The 20,278-nt window shown below is 40.0% G+C and overlaps 1 protein-coding gene across 1 annotated transcript in view; it reads right to left on the reverse strand.

The window, feature by feature from the left end:
* Nucleotides 1–3,515: 3,515 nt before the first annotated feature.
* Nucleotides 3,516–20,278, reverse strand: part of PNPLA8 (patatin like domain 8, phospholipase A2) — a 68,557-nt gene continuing 51,794 nt past the window's right edge. Inside the window, exons 9-10 of the mRNA XM_048836061.2 lie at nucleotides 6,291–6,486; nucleotides 3,516–4,784 (exon numbers count right to left, since the gene is read on the reverse strand). Coding sequence (XP_048692018.1) covers nucleotides 4,510–4,784; nucleotides 6,291–6,486 — 471 coding nt within the window. The 3' untranslated portion in view covers nucleotides 3,516–4,509. The remainder of the gene's footprint in view (nucleotides 4,785–6,290; nucleotides 6,487–20,278) is intronic.

Genomic DNA, 20,278 nt, shown 5'->3' on the forward strand with positions numbered 1-20,278 from the left:
AATCCTGACTCAAACCAGAACCCTCTTGTACACCCAATCTGGATCTGAAGAAAGCCTCCTCTGCCTATCTCTTCGTGACCCCCGTTTTGCTAGCTTAAGGTCAGAACTTTGATTTTTGACCTACTTCACTCCCTACATGGAAGAAGGATTTCACACTGGGAATTTTTGCTATGTATCCCTGTGTACTGACATGAATCTGTTCTGTCCCAGACAGTCATACTTATCTAACTCTGAACCAGAGTTCCATTACCACACGGTGAGGGTGAGGCCACGTTAAAGACAATAGTTCACACATTACCCTTCCAAGTGCATGTGCTCGTACCAATATCTCAAAGTTCCAAATTCAGGGGTTTTATTGTTATTTAAATTAAATCAAAACAAAAGCTTACAGATAAGACAATCAGTTCTTTCCTAAGTGATCATATACTTCAAAAACTGCATACTCCAAAATTAGCACTATTGTGCACAGAGCTGGATTAAAGCAAAGGCAAACTAGGCAGATGCCTTCGGTCAAAATTTGCAGGGGTTGGGGGGCAGGACAGGGGCAGGGTGCAGCAATTTAAAAAAAAAACAATGCAGAGTTGAGTGCAAACTGAAAGAACTTCGCTCCCTAGAGAGAGTGGTGTTGCGCTCCCATGCACCAGATTTGCAATGCCACTCAAGTGAGTGAAGTTCTTTCAGTTCACATACGAATCCACACCAGTGGGTGAGTGGGCAGATAGTTCTCATACACAGCTGAGGCTATGCCTACACTTAAACCACGACAATGGCACAGCTGCAGCTGTGCCCCTGTAGTGCTTCAGTGTAGACATTCACCACAGTGACAGGAGAGTTTCTCCCATTGCTGTAGTTCATCCTCCTTCTGTCAGCCTAGCACTGTCTACACTGGGGGTTAGGTTGGCTTAACTATTTCACTCAAGAGGTGTGAAAAATTCTCACCCTTGAGTGACATAGCTAGGTTGACCTAACTTTTTAGGGTTGACCTGGCCTGAGTCCCTTTGCCATTCCCAACAGAATCAAGGAGAGAAGAGGGCGTTGGGTAAAGAAATCGCTTCCTTCTCCAACAGCAGCAAGTGAACAGGCTGGCATGGGGATTTCCTGCAGAGGCATGTATGAGGGAATATCACTGAAGTGTATTTTCCCCCCTTCTTTCTATTTAGTAACTGATTGTTGTTATTCATATTAGAAGGTAGTGGCCCAGTGATGAGTTAATCCAACCTTGATTGTGCATGTGTATGCAAGCAAAATAATGTAGGTTTTCTCAAGACACATGGGTATTGTGAACTTATGAAGTTATAGTTAAGCCCTTTGAATTTGCATCCTTTGAATTTGAATTTGCAAGTGTTACAAATAAAGGTTGAGAGCCATCTAACCCACAGGGAAGGGAGAAAAGTGAGGTAAGCACCGTGCCCTATTTACCCTAAAATGTCCATTTTGCCAAAGGATACTGACAGAATGGCTTGTCTTTTCACAAAACACCTCCTGTGCTTCCTTCAGTGGTGTATAGGTTTTTTTTTTAACCCCCCCCCCCCTCCACTTACTTCACAGCTCACAGAACAGACTGCCAGTGAACTAAACAGATTCTTGCCATTCTTTTGGCTTTAAGGACACTTGAGGGTGAAGATCCTGAAGAGAGGGTGGGAGTTATATAATTCTTTTCCCCACCAAAACTCTACAGGTTGCTCTTACCAAACACTCCTTGGTGTCCGGTGACGGCATTGCAGGGGAATTAGCCTCTAGTGACCCCTGATGACCACTTCCTTGGCCCTGCAGTGGTCTGTTGCTGTCTGGGTCTTCCCAGTCCTTTCCCCAGAGACTATGGCAGTTTTCTTCAGGGCTTTCCCTACTACCTGTAGGCAATCTCTCACCGCCTCCTCCACAAGAGCCTAGCGTGCTTCCTGAGGGTCTCTTCCAGCATGAATTTCCCAGGCTCTTCCCAGAGAAGAAACACCCCTTGCTCCTCTTTCCCTGATCACTTCCTTTGCCTGTATCCACAGCTCTGTTTAAGCAACCCCCCTCTCTGATCCCTTCAAACTAGAGTCAGTCATATAATTAAGTCCATCAGCCTCAGCTGGGCGATAGCTGTCTGGTCACAGCAAGGCTGAGCCTAGCTTGCCTTACAGGGCAAGCCAGGCTGCAGCAAAGACTATAGACATGTTCTTTTACAGGAATTAACGTTAGCCTTTGTTCTGGAAACCCTTTCTGGTGCATGAGTGTTCATAATGACAAATGACCAATATACTTTATTTTTTCACCCAATTACTGTCACATCCTATTTTTCTAATCTTTCCCCAGATCAAGGAAAAACCCAACCTCATTCCTTCCCCCTCTGGTGCCCCAAAGTAGAAAGGCTTCTTTGGCCTTTGGGTATCTGGAATTTATTTGCATCATGGAGATCATTAAAACACTCCAGCCAAAGGTTACACTTGGGCCTTAACAGAATTTACTAGCTTCAAAGACAAAAAGAAACCTGGAAATCATGGAAAGTCTTATAATGGCTGAGGAAGGAAGAACAGGTGGGGCAGAGAGGTGACAAGAGTCTCTCATGTGAAAGTTGAAAGCGTTGATTTTGTTTTACCCTAATCAAGCCAGGAGATATGTGGCACCCTGCTGAGGGGAATGCAGGATCTCAGAAGTACCTTCCTCTTCCTACTCTGAATCCCCCTTAGAGACACTCCCTCAAAAGGAACCGGAGGACGTGTGGCACCTTACAGACTAACATTTATTAGAGCATAAGCTTTCATGGGCTACAGCTCACTTCATCGGATGCATAGAATGGAACATATAGTAAGATATGCATCCGATGAAGTGAGCTGTAGCTCACAAAAGCTCATGCTCAAACAAATTGGTTAGTCTCTAAGGTGCCACAAGTACTCCTTTTCTTTTTGCGAAGACAGACTAACACGGCTGTTACTCTGAAACAGTAAGATTATATTATATATATATATACACACACACACACGTTGGAAGTTACCATACAAACTGAGAGGCTAATTAGTTAAGATGATCTATTATCAGCAGGGGAAAAAAAACTTTTGTAGCGATAATCAAGATGGCCCATTTAGATAGTTGACAAGAAGGTGTGAGGATACTTAACTTAAGGAAACAGATTCAATGTGTGTAATGACCCAGCCACTCCCAGTCTCTATTCAAACCCAAGTTAATGGTATCTAGTTTGCATATTAATTGAAGCTCAGCAGTTTCTCTTTGGAGTCTGTTTTTGAAGCTTTACTGTTGCAAAATTGCCACCCTTAAATCTTTTACTGAGTGGCCAGAGAGGTTGAAGTGTTCTCCTACCGGTTTTTGAATGTTATGATTCCAGATGTCAGATTTGTGTCCATTTATTCTTTTGCATAGAGACTGTCCGGTTTGGCCAATGTACATGGCAGACGGTCATTGCTGGCACATGGCATATATCACATTGGTAGATGTGCAGGTGAACGAGCCCCTAATGGCGTGGCTAATGTGATTAGGTCCTACGATGGTGTCACTTGAATAAATATGTGGACAGAGTCTCAAAAGAAAATACACATTTTATTTGAACTTATTTACTCCATGCATCATCTTTATATACTTTTCTTGTACATTGGTTTCTAAAGTTTGGTGCTGTCCAGTTCTGAGATTTCAATATGTTAAGAAAGTCACTATTGCAGCATGAGAAGTGGGTTATTTCAAGAGTTTATTTCCTTTATTATGTGACAAGAATATTTGCTGGGATGAGGTTTGAGAGTTATTTTCCAACAACGAATAAATTATTCTGGAGTTGAACCTATAAAAGTTCATGCACAGCACAACTTAAAATTACAGAAAAAATACTGGTTGATTTTGAGTATTTTATACCTTTTTATAATCAGCAAACATCTTACTGGACAAAATTAATTGTTACACACAAAAAAGTGCATGTTACAAACAAATTTTAACATTATCTTTGAAATGAAAAAGTGCATTTACATAGGCCAAGGTTTAGGTTTTCATAAACTGAAAGGATATTACCTTCGCTGGCAGTAAAACAGCTTGTACTATATATTGCAGGCCTACAATATACTTATTTAGAAATGAGTTTGATTTTTGTTTTTATTTTAAATTCAATAATAGGTAAATAAACAAGGTATTACTGTCAACATGATTATGGTATATATTTACAAAAATGTCTAGCATATTTGCTTTTCATAATTGTCAATCTTAGCTAGCACAAAGTGAGCTAGATGTAATTAATCTAAAATAGGCCTGCATGAACAGCCAAAAAACACCAGTATTTTACTAAAATTAACTAGTACAACAGTAATGTTCCTAAAGCTCAAAAAAGGAACACCATGAAACCTTATTCCAAGGATGTGTGTACAAAGCAAGCAGCACTATTCCAGTGCTTGACTGAGAAGTGCTTTCTCCAGCATTCCCTGGACTTTGACAGCGATCCAGAATTATACAGTAACGATGTATGCACAGATCCCTTATACTATTGGCTGGATTTTCTGGAACAGTATATATAAGTTTTCGTTAATTACATATTCACAGTTTGGAAAGAAATGGAAGTCCTTCACACATGTAGGCTTTTAATCTTATCCACTCATTAAATCTCTGCAAAACTGTTTTTTCTTGTGTTAGGATTCTGGCAGCTTTTTTAATTTTTTCTTCATTTCGTTCTAAATACCGTATTCCATCTGTCCGCAACTGATAGAGTTTTTCCTTACGATTTTCATCCAGAGGTATATCTTCATTCATTAGAGGATTAAATCTGAAATAGGTGTCTGGAGGTAACAGGCCATCCAGCATAGTATGGACTTCTGGTTTAAAACAAAGATAGTAAAATGTTAAATCATAATGAAGTTTCTGAAAAATCAAGAGAGAAGCAGTCCTACAAATTCTGCTTGCTTTTGCAGGCTAATTAACGTCACAGCAACTCGACCCTTACCAATCACCTCCTTCAATATCTCCTCCCTCTCCACATTTCTTAGCCATAGTAGCTCCCATATCACCAAATTGCTTAGTTAAGCTTCTCTTCCTTCCCTACTTCCACACAAGGTGAACAACTCAGCTACCTCTCCACTTCACCATTTTACACTGATGGGAGGCAAACTAAAAGTAATAAGAGACCAAATCCAGCTTGCCTTACTGAGTAGTCTCACATTGTTGCTCTACTCATGCATGGAACTAAGCAGCAGGAGAACTATAAAGACATGTGGGTACTTTTTACATCAACATGTATCAGTTCACTCTGAGCCAATAAGTTTCCAATAAGTGTTGATACGGACAAAACGTTATTCCAGACATTCACATTTCTGCAGCTTATAAAATGGAGAAAGGTATGACCATCTAATTATGTAATTCTACTGTGCTCCCATGCCTAGGTGAGATTTTGTTCTCAGATGTGTGTGAATGGCTCCCATCGACACCAAAGAAAGACACACTGATTGACTGACAGAACTTGGTCCTTAGAGTGAAGAGGATGTTTTAAAAAATGTCACAAGTTTCAGAAGACAAATCAACATTCTGAATCAACTGCTTTAATATTTCTCTGTGAAAAGTTGAAACTATATACATAGAAAGTGTCCCCTATTTCCTTTACTCCTGAAATGATTTCCAGGATGGTTCTTCTTCTGAAAACCAAGTTAAAACAAACAAACAAAATAAACAGTGCTTGACTACAGTAATTCTCAGCCAAATTCTTATTGTGATTTCTAAGGTTTGTAACCTTTCTTGATGTAGTTTTGTATTCCTAATACAGCATCAGTATTATGGCTACACTGCTCTGATGTGATGTATTCATCAATTAAAGACAGCTTAGTAATAGCATACTCAAGGTGCAGACTCAGAGAGATAATTTAAATGCATATTTCACTAGCTCTATAATCACCCAGTACAATAACAAAAATAAAAAGCCAATATCAGAGGTAATAAAGAGAGGGAAAATGATAAATTTAAAATATAGCAAGAAAACTGGAAATATTTACGATGTATGGTGAAAACAGATTACTGAAAAAACATTATTCTTTAAATCTCCATTTTCCTGCTTTGGTCTAAATTGACTTTTCATCTAAACTAAACCTGAAATCCAACTGCATATGCAGGCAAAGAGATTAACAATCAAATCCCAATTTGAAAAAAGGTCATGAAACGTTCCCTGGACTAAAAGTGGACAAGATACATTTAAATTTTCTTTATTGCATATATTTTCATGGTATTATATGTTTTTTGACGTACTGTATTTCTAATGATAACAAGTGACACCCTGAGAACCATAAATAGTTAAAATCAATTAGAAACAAGATGACAAATCATTAGACACTAACCTTCTGTGTCAGTTGCGCTGCTGATAACATTTGTAAGTTTGGTTTTCAAACTTGTGTACGTGATGCTGTTCTTCCTCTCACTTTCATATCGACCAGTGCCCAACGATATTACACACTGCAGTGGGACATTTGGCCAAAGGCATTTGCACTCATGGACTGCTAAAGCAGTGGGATTATTCAGAAGCAGACCTCCATCCTGCAAATTAATGTTATATTAAATTGCTTGCATTTTCATTATGATTTAACACTGCACAGCTGAAATATGACAAATTAATGAAACAGAACACACGGTAACTTGGTGAGTATTGTGATTGGTCTCCATGAGGGTCACGTGGCTTGGCTTCCAGGACCTGAATAGGCCAGGTGAGACAGGATTGATTTGTATCTCTGTTAGGACCATGTGTCTGAAACCTTGCTTCTGTGATCAGCCCCTGCGTTTGAAGTCTTTGTGTGGTTAATCCCTCCCTCTTTTTGAGGGGATGGATTCAAGCAGTGAGGCTAAGTACAGAAGTCAGTTGCTAAGCGAACTCCTAAACAACCATACAGGAAGGGCAAATGGCAGTTTTGAAGGGAATGTAAGAGGCTCTCTAGGTACAGTTCTACATGTAATAATGCGATGGCAAGGAGGAGGAAGTGACCTGCAAGGGCTATGCCGTACTTGCTTTCCTGCCTGAAGCCAAAAGGGACTTCCTCTATGGGAAGAAATTGGAGATACTGTGTAATAATTCACAAATACTGTACATTGATCTATTATCGGGATGTTTACTGTATGAATTTAGTGGTTTAGCTTAATAGAGTTCTGTAATGAAAACAAGCAGGAAATGAGAGAATGGCTCAAGTTAAACTACTTCTCAGCAAACAGTTGAGGGTTGTTAAGAGACAATGCCAGGAAGCAACTGGGGAGCATAAAAGATCAAAGGACTAGCAGTTTAAAAAAAGGGACTATCTTGAGAGAGGGGGGCGGGGGAGTTGTTTGGGGAAACCAGGGTGAGAAAGAGCCCCTGCTGTGGTGTCTGAAGAAGCTGGGCCTGGTAGGTTACCAGCCCCTTAGGGTAAGACAGACATCTGTAGATGGTTTCAAAATCCCTTTCTCTAAATGCTTTTCCCCTACTGTTAAAATAAGCAATACTTAGGTTTTAATAAGGTCATTTGATCATAACAGATGCTATATATTATTGGTCACAGACTCTCTATTGGGAGAACTGCAAGTGCTAAATGCAGTCAGACTTGCTGGGTAAACATGGTTTATACACAGGGAACCATAGCCCAGGACACAGTCTAAGAGTGGGAGAATATTGGAATTCCATCCCAGGATAGGTAAAGGCCCGAGCCCTGACACATAAAGGATTATATTCAGAGAAACCAGGAAGGGGACAAAGGTGCAGCTAGCTTTTAAACTGTGACACTCTGTATGAAGTGCAAGTTGGCGGCTGAGCTGGAAGACAAGATTTGTGGTTGGGAAGAACAAATACTGATTCTGCAGAGCATCATTAAAGCTGAAGAGCACTTGGAGAGCCAGATTCAGGAAGCATCACCATCCCAGATTCAAGGAAAGAAAAGGAAGTGCTAACAAAGGAATGAGAGAGAGCAGAAACCAGGGAGAAGGAGAGGCACTCTATGTCAAAAATGGCTGTCTGAGTCACTGACAACTCTGAAACAAAATTATCCTGAATGCTTATGGATCATTGTCCTAATGGATAACACTCAAGATGACTGGGGCCTGCTACAGACCACCAAAAATCACACTAGAGAACAGGACTCCTTAAGCACATATCTTTAACATGCCCAGTATTCTGTCTTCCAACAGTGGCCAATGCCATGTACTCCAGAGGGAATGAACAGAACAGGTAATCATCAAGTGATCCATTCCCTGTTCCCCATTCCAAACTTCTGGCAAACAGAGGCTAGGGAAACCATCCATGCCCATCCTGAAAAATAGCCATTGATGGATCTATCCTCCATGAATTTATCTTGTTCTTTTTTGAACTCTGTTATAGTCTTGGCCTTCACAATATCCTCTGGCAAAGAGTTCCACATATTGACTATGTTGTGTGAAGAAATCATAGAATCACAGAATATCAGGGTTGGAAGGGACCTCATCTAGTCCAACCCCCTGCTCAAAAGCAGGACCAATCCCCAATTAAATCATCCCAGCCAGGGCTTTGTCAAGCCTTACCTTAAAAACTTCTAAGGAAGGAGATTCCACCACCTCCCTAGGCAACGCATTCCAGTGTTTCACCACCCTCCTAGTGAAAAAGTTTTTCCTAATATCCAACCTAAACCTCCCCCACTGCAACTTGAGACCATTACTCCTTGTCCTGTCCTCTTCTACCACTGAGAATAGTCTAGAACCATCCTCTCTGGAACCACCTCTCAGGTAGTTGAAAGCAGCTATCAAATCCCCCCTCATTCTTCTCTTCTGCAGACTAAACAATCCCAGTTCCCTCAGCCTCTCCTCATAAGTCATGTGTTCCAGACCCCTAATCATTTTTGTTGCCCTTCGCTGGACTCTCTCCAATTTATCCACATCCTTCTTGTAGTGTGGGGCCCAAAACTGGACACAGTACTCCAGATGAGGCCTCACCAATGTCGAATAGAGGGGGACGATCACGTCCCTCGATCTGCTCGCTATGCCCCTACTTATACATCCCAAAATGCCATTGGCCTTCTTGGCAACAAGGGCACACTGCTGACTCATATCCAGCTTCTCGTCCACTGTCACCCCTAGGTCCTTTTCCGCAGAACTGCTGCCTAGCCATTCGGTTCCTAGTCTGTAACTGTGCATTGGGTTCTTCTGTCTTAAGTGCAGGACCCTGCACTTATCCTTATTGAACCTCATCAGATTTCTTTTGGCCCAATCCTCCAATTTGTCTAGGTCCCTCTGTATCCTATCCCTGCCCTCCAGCGTATCTACCACTCCTCCCAGTTTAGTATCATCCGCAAATTTGCTGAGAGTGCAATCCACACCATCCTCCAGATCATTTATGAAGATATTGAACAAAACCGGCCCCAGGACCGACCCCTGGGGCACTCCACTTGACACCGGCTGCCAACTAGACATGGAGCCATTGATCACTACCCGTTGAGCCCGACAATCTAGCCAACTTTCTACCCACCTTATAGTGCATTCATCCAGCCCGCACTTCTTTAACTTGCTGACAAGAATACTGTGGGAGACCGTGTCAAAAGCTTTGCTAAAGTCAAGAAACAATACTTCCTTTTGTTTGTTTTAAACCTGCTGCCTATTGATTTCATTTGGTGACTCCCTAGTTCTTGTGCTTTGAGAAGGAGTAAATAACACTTCCTCATTTACTTTCTCCACACCAGTCATGATTTTATAGATCCCAATCATATCCTCCCTTAGGCGTCTCTTTTCCAAGCTGAAAAGTCGAAGTCTTATTAATCTCTCCTCATATAAAAGCCGTTTTATACCCCTAATGATTTTTGTTTCCCTTTTCTGAACCTTTTCAATTCCAATATATTTTTTGAGATGGGGCGACCACATCTGCATGCAGTATTCACGATGTGGGCGTACCATGTGAGTTTTTTAAACTGTTACTCTCACCTATGATTTTATCTCTGTGTAATATTGTTTGATCTTGCAGCTTTGATAAGTTGTAATGTTGTATAATTGCACAATTTTATTGGCTATACTGTGAAATGTATGATATTTGGTAACATACAAATTAAGTTGTTTTGCTTTTTGTATTGTTTGTTTCTTTATAAAAATCAGTCATAAAAACATATTTTTTCTATAGGACACCTAGTCATGTCCTGACACTGAGTACCAGACTTTATTTCCAATTTCTGATTTTTTTAAAAGGTGTAATGAAAAATTTGATAAAACCACAATATCAACCGCCACAAAGTAAATTAGACCCCCTCTCTTTCTCTTCCTCCCTGCATTCTGTGTAATAGCCAAAAGGAACGTGTCTCCCCACGTGTAGCATTTAGTTACTCTACATATTGAATTTTTATTATAATCATATCAAGGACATTCGGCTATCACAGAGTTAATTTGCAATCACAATTCAATTCTAATGGAAGTATAAAAATTGATAATGTACAGTACAGGATTTTGTAATGTAATTACCTAGTCAGCAGTAACTGAATTTTAATAGCCATTATACAATTCTACTTTTCCTTAGCCACTTCCAAACCCCACTGAAGGAAAAGAGTTTTTTCATTTAATTCAATGGCTTTTGGATCAGGTTCTCTGTTCAAAAAAGCATGTAAGCACATGCTTAATCTACCCCTATTCAGGACCGTCACTTAGGGCATGTCTACACACCCCTGCAGTTCAGACTATGCGGGTGTGAACAGAAGTACACAAAAAAGTGCTGCCCTGCAAGTCCCCCATGTGACCACTGCAGGCGTGAACTAAAAGGTTCCTACTTTGCTTTAACATAACCCTGTTCGAAGATTACATTATTATTTTAAGTATGTACTTAAATTCCATTGATTCTAATGGGATTTAAGCATGTACTTAAGTGCCTGTCCTGAGTTGGGATGCTTTCCTATTTCAGCACCCACACCACTTTCTAATAAGTGGACATCAAATAATGTTAAATATCAACAGAGTTACTTATTACAGTTACAGGAAAATCAGAACAATTCACCGTGATCATTATTATGATGAACACCAAAGGATGTAATAAAGATTTACCACATATTATGCATTGCTGCTGTGGCTTCCAATATTATTCTGTTCAAGTCTCTACCCCTTAACCATTGCATTTTAAATAGGGATCATGATAGGTCTTCCCAGTTTTGTTTGTTAAAGAAAAGACGAATGTTAAAAGCTGTGTAGCTTTGGAAGAAGTGTAAGTGAAAGAGAGGAAATTTGAAGGAGAACAAAGTGATATGGGAAGTAAAAGAGAAAGGGGAGCTGTATGGAGAACTGCAGAAGCAAAAGGGGCATTTTCCTTTTTATTTAAAAAACAGAAATACCAAATTATGCAAAATCAAAGTTGGAAAAATGAATTACAAGACTATTAAACATATAATGTCACTACAGTCTATTAATACAGCTTGTAGTTCTAGTTACAAAGCTATGAATATGTATTATGGCACTATAACTACTAGATGCATTTATAGACTGTAGTGATCTATAATTTATTATAAATAGAGAAAAATATGATGGCTGATGTCTTATGACCATTATATTTTATGCATTCAGAGAAGAGGATTAACTCACTTGGGAACTACCAAAGTCCTGTCTGTAAAAATACTATAATAAAATATATGTACTGCACAAAATGTCTGAAGCCATTGTCTGCTCAAAAAGCAGACAAGATATAGACACCTTTCAGGTGCCCCAAAGGGTTGTTCTTCAAGTGCTAATATGACTACACATATAACCAATGCAAATTTTGCTGCAACCACAGTGGTGTTTTTCTTAACAGGATTGTTTGTGTTAATATGTATATTTCAGTGAAGTAATTAAATTTTATGTTAAAAACATTTAAGTAACAATCCAAAAATGCAAGGCCTTTTCCAGATAGCGGTCACATAAAAGCCTTGCTACAATTTCATACAATTTCAAATGTTTCAGTATTTAAAAAAAAAAAGGGGAACTACATATTTTCTGGAACCAAAATGTGTTCTACTAACTGTAAAATGACCTTTAAAAGTTTACCAAGACTAGTGAGTCACTATGCACTGGGAAAACTACTTCACTGGAGCTGATGTCACAATATCCTTTACTAAGCAATTAGCCCTTACAATAACCTTGACACATACTCAAACAGATTTTTCATCTTTCAATCCAACCAAAAGAATTGGATATAAAATCCAAAATGCTGAAAAGGACTTCCTACATGGGGAAAACATCAGAAAAATAAAAATACCGTGAAAGTTTGAAGTAGCCCAGTCAAAAGAGAAAACATAATCAAGTTCAACAAGCAGCAGTTGAATCTGAATTCCTTGGAAATGTACCGTTTAAAATTTCACCTTCAGGCTTCTTTTGGGTGGGGGTATGGTTTTTAATATTTCTGCATTTATGATATATTTAAAAGTTCCAAACAACATCATTTTCACTGGCTATGTAAAACTGAGTTACCTCTGGAGAAAACAGACCAATTTGCCACTAATTTTGATACTTATTTTTTAACCAAACAGTTCTTTTCTTATTGCAAGTATGTATCAGTTATTGTACATTTATTTTGCCCTTGAAGCTTAGAGAGATGTTATAGCTGAAAGACAGACACTCATCTTGGAATAACACCTTTTACTCTGGTGTGAATGTTGGAATTATATCACTGCTAAGATGCACACCAATGGTTTAAAACTCCAGTAACTCTCCTGTTGGAGGGCAGATTATTTTAATAAAAGTGGACCTCCTCGTTCTGAAAGCTGAATTTTGATACGAGGCAAGTAGTCTTTTTTTCTTGTGATTGTGGCTCCATTTGTGTCTGGCCCAATTAACCATTACGCAAAGTAAGTTAATAGCTCAGTCAAATTGTGACCTGTTTAAGGGCCTGATTCTGCTTCCACTAACATGAACTGGCCTATATCGGGGCAGGACCAGATACTCTGGCTTTGTCTACACTACAGACCTTACAGCGGCACAGCTGTACCACCGCAACTGCTCTGCTGTAACGTCTCCTGTGTAGCCGCTCTATGCCAGCAGGAGAGAGAGCTCTCCCGCTGGAATAATTAAACCACCCCTAATGAGTGGCGGTAGCTATGTCAGCAGGGCAGCGTCTCCATACCGGCGCTTTTGTCGGTCGGGTGTGTTTTTTTTTTTTTCACATCCCTGGCCAACAAAAGTTTTACCGACAAAAGTGCTATTGTAGACAAAGCCCCAGTCACCAGATGAATAGAGTGAAAACAGATACCAGAGGAGGGTAGCTTACAATCTCTTCTTACTGCAGAGATGCAGTCCAGTAATGCATGTGTGTCAACATTACACTGCTATTATCCTACAATCTTTCTCCAATGTGCTGCTATGATGAGCTATGGGACCTTTTCCCCAACTCAAGAATGTGCCCAAGTGCTTTCCTAAAGCCACTCACAACTGGATTTCACTTTCCTCTTGTTCAAAACAGCCCAAATCTGCTTTCCTTCTGGGCATGGTGAAAGCCCATCATTCTGAGTAGGCATTGCGCAAGACTAAGGAAATGGAGCTTTTTTTTGGAATCTGAGGAGAAATTTTATCTCTGCATATTAGTGGTTGTATGTATGAGGTTTAGCTGGTGTTTGAGTTGATTTTAGTGGATAAGGACTGCACTTTTAATGGATGACAGAGCTGTCTAGGGCCTGGGATTGGTTTTATTATTGTAGTTTAAATCCTAACAAAATCATATCCAAAAACATTTAAATAATGTAAATATAGATTAAAGTTACAGTACAATATAAGAAAAACATATCAGCTCTTAACACTGGTCCATCAAATCACAAGAATAACCAAAGATGCATTCATACTCTAGCCTAGTTTGGAATAATAAATAATTTAGAGTGGATTCACATTCAACAGAAACCTTTTTTTTTTTTTTTAAACGACAGCTGCAATGGATAAATAAATGTTGTGAAAACAGGATTATTGGCTTGATGAGGTTTTTTTTTTTTTTTTATTAAGCTTTCATTTGGATCTACGAAAGCTCTTTGAACTGTTGCTGGACTGGTTAGTACATTTTGCTCAAATGCAGCTGAAACGAACAATCTTGTTTTGGTACACCGTATCCTCACTTATTGTTAATCTGTGTTCTATACAAAAAAATCCCAACCCAAAAATCAAAGTATAGTGTTGCCCGTGAAGAAGCTAATTATTCATAGGACCTTAATCTAAAACGTCAATATTTCTATTTTGCCTGCTTATTTTCTTAATCTTAGAATAGAGTGTGTTAACTGAATCACATCTACTCATTCTAGTGAATTTCATTTAAGTTTCATTACAGTTCTGATTTTCACACACACACCCATCCCCCATGTGCTGTAGAGAAGAATATGGTGACTTGTCACCAAAAACTGAATGGAATTATAACCATCTGTAAAGTAGGCAAATCCATTAAAGCAATAATGCTGAAGTGCACTGCATGCTGGGATATTACTAAGTCTGGCCACGTTGCCATGACCAAGGCAAAAGGAGTATGCAGTGTACACAACCACTGGAATGTTCCCAGCACAGCATACACCTGAAGTATCTCACAGGGATAATAGACCTGTGCAAAGAGTTTTAAAAGTGTGTGTGTGTGTGTGTGTGTGTACAAGCACACCCCTTCCCTCCCCACCCACTGTCCCGCCCCTAAAAACTTATATTACAAAGCTCCTGCAATGAGAACACACAGAGTAAAGATTTTATAGAATACTGATTTAAAGGGGAAGCCAATTTTAGCTGCATACAAATGAAGTTAGAAATTGTTCACTGCTTCCAATTCATATTTTTAAAGTTGAAGGCATGAGTGGGATATGGACTGAGGTTCAAGAGAAGTGCTTCCCAAATATGGGTCCTTGCAGCTCTAAAGGGAGTTTTACGAAGAAAGATTCTCTCCAAAATTTAGCTCAGTACATGGTTCTCTTCCATTTCCCAAAAGAAGTGTTAAAATTAGAGCAGAAAGAAAGATTCCAAATTACCTCATATATTTGAGATATTAAAGATGAAATCATTGAAGTCAATAGGAGTTTTCCCCTGACTTCAATGAGGCCAGGATTTCAACATAAATTTTAAAATCTCTCCTATAGTGAAGAAAGGTAGGGCATGAAACAGGCGCTGATATCAAAAGCAGGATGTAATGCCACCTTATCTGAAAATGCATACTTTTAAAATACTAGTGATTATATAACAGGGAAAGATTTAAAACAGCCTAAATTATTGTTTATTAAAAATAATGGGAGTTACAATACTTGAAGAGGAAAAAATTGACAGGGAAGTTCTATAAACAATCTTTTATTTTATTTGTGTCTAATCAAAGTAATTGGCAAGGTAATCATGACTATCAACAAGGTCGCGCATCCTATATGGCACATGAGACTTATTCCTACTAGCTGTTTATTTTAATATAAATTCAATTATTTTATGTTGCCCCTGATTTTAAATTCTGTGAATTTTTGTACCGACAATTAATAAATGAGTTACAGAAGTGTGTGGGGGGGGAGGCGGAGAAACTGGAAGTTAATCGCTGAATACAGACAGTTGAGGGTGAGTCATGGGAAGTTTTGGAGATCTTTAAGCAAGTATGGATGTTGGTAGTGGGGAAAGCAATGTATCTCCTCTTTCCCTTCCCCTTTTTGTTTTTGGAAAGGGTAGGGGACAATTTCCTGGTGCAAGTGCTGGAGGAACCAACTAGGGGCAGAGCTCTTCTTGACCTGCTGCTCACAAACCAGGAAGAATTAGCAGGGGAAGCTAAAGTGGATGGGAACCTGGGAGGCAGTGACCATGAGATGGTCGAGTTCAGGATCCTGACACAGGGAAGAAAGGAGAGCAGCAGAGTACGGACCCTGGACTTCAGAAAAGCAGACTTTGACTCCCTCAGGGAACTGGTGGGCAGGATCCCCTGGGAGAATAACATGAGGGAGAAAGGACTCCAAAAGAGCTGGCTGTATTTTAAAGAATCCTTATTGTGGTTACAGGGACAAACCATCCCGATGTGTAGAAAGAATAGTAAATATGGCAGGCGAACAGCTTGGCTTATCAGTGAAATCCTTGCTGATCTTAAACACAAAAAAGAAGCTTACAAGAAAGGGATGATTGGACAAATGACCAGGGAAGAGTATAAAAATATTGCTTGGGGATGCACGTGTGAAATCAGGAAGTCAAATCACACCTGGAGTTGCAGCTAGCAAGAGATTTAAGAGTAACAAGAAGGGTTTCTTCAGATATGTTAGCAACAAGATGGAAGTCAAGGAAAGTGTGGGCGCCTTACTGAATGAGGGAGGCAACCTAGTGACAGAGGATGTGGAAAAAGCTAATGTACTCAATGCTTTTTTTGCCTCTGTCTTCACGAATAAGGTCAGCTCCCAGACTACTGCACTGGGCAGCACAGCATGGGGAGGAGGTGACCAGCCCTCTGTGGAGAAAGAAGTGGTTCGGGACTATTTAGAAAAGCTGGATGAGCACAAGTCCATGAGGCCGGATACGCTGCATCCGAGAGTGCTAAAGGAGTTGGCGGATGTGATTGCAGAGCCATTGGCCATTATCTTTGAAAACTCATGGCGATCCGGGGAAGTCCCGGACGACTGGAAAAAGACTAATGTAGTGCCCATCTTTAAAACAGGGAAGGAGGATGATCCTGGGAACTACAGGCCAGTCAGCCTCACCTCAGTCCCTGGAAAAATCATGGAGCAGGTCCTCAAGGAATCAATTCTGAAGCACTTAGATGAGAGGAAAGTGATCAGGAACCGTCAGCGTGGATTCACCAAGGGCAAGTCATGCCTGACTAATCTAATTGCCTTCTATGATGAGATAACCGGCTCTGTGGATGAGGGGAAAGCGGTGGACGTGTTGTTCCTTGACTTTAGCAAAGCTTTTGACACGGTCTCCCACAGTATTCTTGCCAGCAAGTTAATGAAGTATGGGCTGGATGAATGGACTATAAGGTGGATAGAAAGTTGGCTAGATTGTCAGGCTCAACGGGTAGCGATCAATGGCTCCATGTCTAGTTGGCAGCCGGTAAGTGCCCCAAGGGTCGGTCCTGGGGCCGGTTTTGTTCAATATCTTCATAAATGATCTGGAGGATAGTGTGGATTGCACCCTCAGCAAGTTTGCAGATGACACTAAACTGGGAGGATAGGTAGATACGCTGGAGGGTAGGGATAGGATACAGAGGGCCCTAGACAAATTAGAGGATTGGGCCAAAAGAAATCTGATGACGTTCAACAAGGACAAGTGCAGAGTCTCTGCATATTAGTGGTTGTATGTATGAGGTTTAGCTGGTGTTTGAGTTGATTTTAGTGGATAAGGACTGCACTTTTAATGGATGACAGAGCTGTCTAGGGCCTGGGATTGGTTTTATTATTGTAGTTTAAATCCTAACAAAATCATATCCAAAAACATTTAAATAATGTAAATATAGATTAAAGTTACAGTACAATATAAGAAAAACATATCAGCTCTTAACACTGGTCCATCAAATCACAAGAATAACCAAAGATGCATTCATACTCTAGCCTAGTTTGGAATAATAAATAATTTAGAGTGGATTCACATTCAACAGAAACCTTTTTTTTTTTTTTTAAACGACAGCTGCAATGGATAAATAAATGTTGTGAAAACAGGATTATTGGCTTGATGAGGTTTTTTTTTTTTTTTTATTAAGCTTTCATTTGGATCTACGAAAGCTCTTTGAACTGTTGCTGGACTGGTTAGTACATTTTGCTCAAATGCAGCTGAAACGAACAATCTTGTTTTGGTACACCGTATCCTCACTTATTGTTAATCTGTGTTCTATACAAAAAAATCCCAACCCAAAAATCAAAGTATAGTGTTGCCCGTGAAGAAGCTAATTATTCATAGGACCTTAATCTAAAACGTCAATATTTCTATTTTGCCTGCTTATTTTCTTAATCTTAGAATAGAGTGTGTTAACTGAATCACATCTACTCATTCTAGTGAATTTCATTTAAGTTTCATTACAGTTCTGATTTTCACACACACACCCATCCCCCATGTGCTGTAGAGAAGAATATGGTGACTTGTCACCAAAAACTGAATGGAATTATAACCATCTGTAAAGTAGGCAAATCCATTAAAGCAATAATGCTGAAGTGCACTGCATGCTGGGATATTACTAAGTCTGGCCACGTTGCCATGACCAAGGCAAAAGGAGTATGCAGTGTACACAACCACTGGAATGTTCCCAGCACAGCATACACCTGAAGTATCTCACAGGGATAATAGACCTGTGCAAAGAGTTTTAAAAGTGTGTGTGTGTGTGTGTGTGTGTACAAGCACACCCCTTCCCTCCCCACCCACTGTCCTGCCCCTAAAAACTTATATTACAAAGCTCCTGCAATGAGAACACACAGAGTAAAGATTTTATAGAATACTGATTTAAAGGGGAAGCCAATTTTAGCTGCATACAAATGAAGTTAGAAATTGTTCACTGCTTCCAATTCATATTTTTAAAGTTGAAGGCATGAGTGGGATATGGACTGAGGTTCAAGAGAAGTGCTTCCCAAATATGGGTCCTTGCAGCTCTAAAGGGAGTTTTACGAAGAAAGATTCTCTCCAAAATTTAGCTCAGTACATGGTTCTCTTCCATTTCCCAAAAGAAGTGTTAAAATTAGAGCAGAAAGAAAGATTCCAAATTACCTCATATATTTGAGATATTAAAGATGAAATCATTGAAGTCAATAGGAGTTTTCCCCTGACTTCAATGAGGCCAGGATTTCAACATAAATTTTAAAATCTCTCCTATAGTGAAGAAAGGTAGGGCATGAAACAGGCGCTGATATCAAAAGCAGGATGTAATGCCACCTTATCTGAAAATGCATACTTTTAAAATACTAGTGATTATATAACAGGGAAAGATTTAAAACAGCCTAAATTATTGTTTATTAAAAATAATGGGAGTTACAATACTTGAAGAGGAAAAAATTGACAGGGAAGTTCTATAAACAATCTTTTATTTTATTTGTGTCTAATCAAAGTAATTGGCAAGGTAATCATGACTATCAACAAGGTCGCGCATCCTATATGGCACATGAGACTTATTCCTACTAGCTGTTTATTTTAATATAAATTCAATTATTTTATGTTGCCCCTGATTTTAAATTCTGTGAATTTTTGTACCGACAATTAATAAATGAGTTACAGAAGTGTGTGGGGGGGGAGGCGGAGAAACTGGAAGTTAATCGCTGAATACAGACAGTTGAGGGTGAGTCATGGGAAGTTTTGGAGATCTTTAAGCAAGTATGGATGTTGGTAGTGGGGAAAGCAATGTATCTCCTCTTTCCCTTCCCCTTTTTGTTTTTGGAAAGGGTAGGGGACAATTTCCTGGTGCAAGTGCTGGAGGAACCAACTAGGGGCAGAGCTCTTCTTGACCTGCTGCTCACAAACCAGGAAGAATTAGCAGGGGAAGCTAAAGTGGATGGGAACCTGGGAGGCAGTGACCATGAGATGGTCGAGTTCAGGATCCTGACACAGGGAAGAAAGGAGAGCAGCAGAGTACGGACCCTGGACTTCAGAAAAGCAGACTTTGACTCCCTCAGGGAACTGGTGGGCAGGATCCCCTGGGAGAATAACATGAGGGAGAAAGGACTCCAAAAGAGCTGGCTGTATTTTAAAGAATCCTTATTGTGGTTACAGGGACAAACCATCCCGATGTGTAGAAAGAATAGTAAATATGGCAGGCGAACAGCTTGGCTTATCAGTGAAATCCTTGCTGATCTTAAACACAAAAAAGAAGCTTACAAGAAAGGGATGATTGGACAAATGACCAGGGAAGAGTATAAAAATATTGCTTGGGGATGCACGTGTGAAATCAGGAAGTCAAATCACACCTGGAGTTGCAGCTAGCAAGAGATTTAAGAGTAACAAGAAGGGTTTCTTCAGATATGTTAGCAACAAGATGGAAGTCAAGGAAAGTGTGGGCGCCTTACTGAATGAGGGAGGCAACCTAGTGACAGAGGATGTGGAAAAAGCTAATGTACTCAATGCTTTTTTTGCCTCTGTCTTCACGAATAAGGTCAGCTCCCAGACTACTGCACTGGGCAGCACAGCATGGGGAGGAGGTGACCAGCCCTCTGTGGAGAAAGAAGTGGTTCGGGACTATTTAGAAAAGCTGGATGAGCACAAGTCCATGAGGCCGGATACGCTGCATCCGAGAGTGCTAAAGGAGTTGGCGGATGTGATTGCAGAGCCATTGGCCATTATCTTTGAAAACTCATGGCGATCCGGGGAAGTCCCGGACGACTGGAAAAAGACTAATGTAGTGCCCATCTTTAAAACAGGGAAGGAGGATGATCCTGGGAACTACAGGCCAGTCAGCCTCACCTCAGTCCCTGGAAAAATCATGGAGCAGGTCCTCAAGGAATCAATTCTGAAGCAC

This window comes from Caretta caretta, chromosome 1 (genome assembly GCF_965140235.1).
Source record: "Caretta caretta isolate rCarCar2 chromosome 1, rCarCar1.hap1, whole genome shotgun sequence".
NCBI classification, from domain to species: Eukaryota; Metazoa; Chordata; order Testudines; family Cheloniidae; genus Caretta; species Caretta caretta.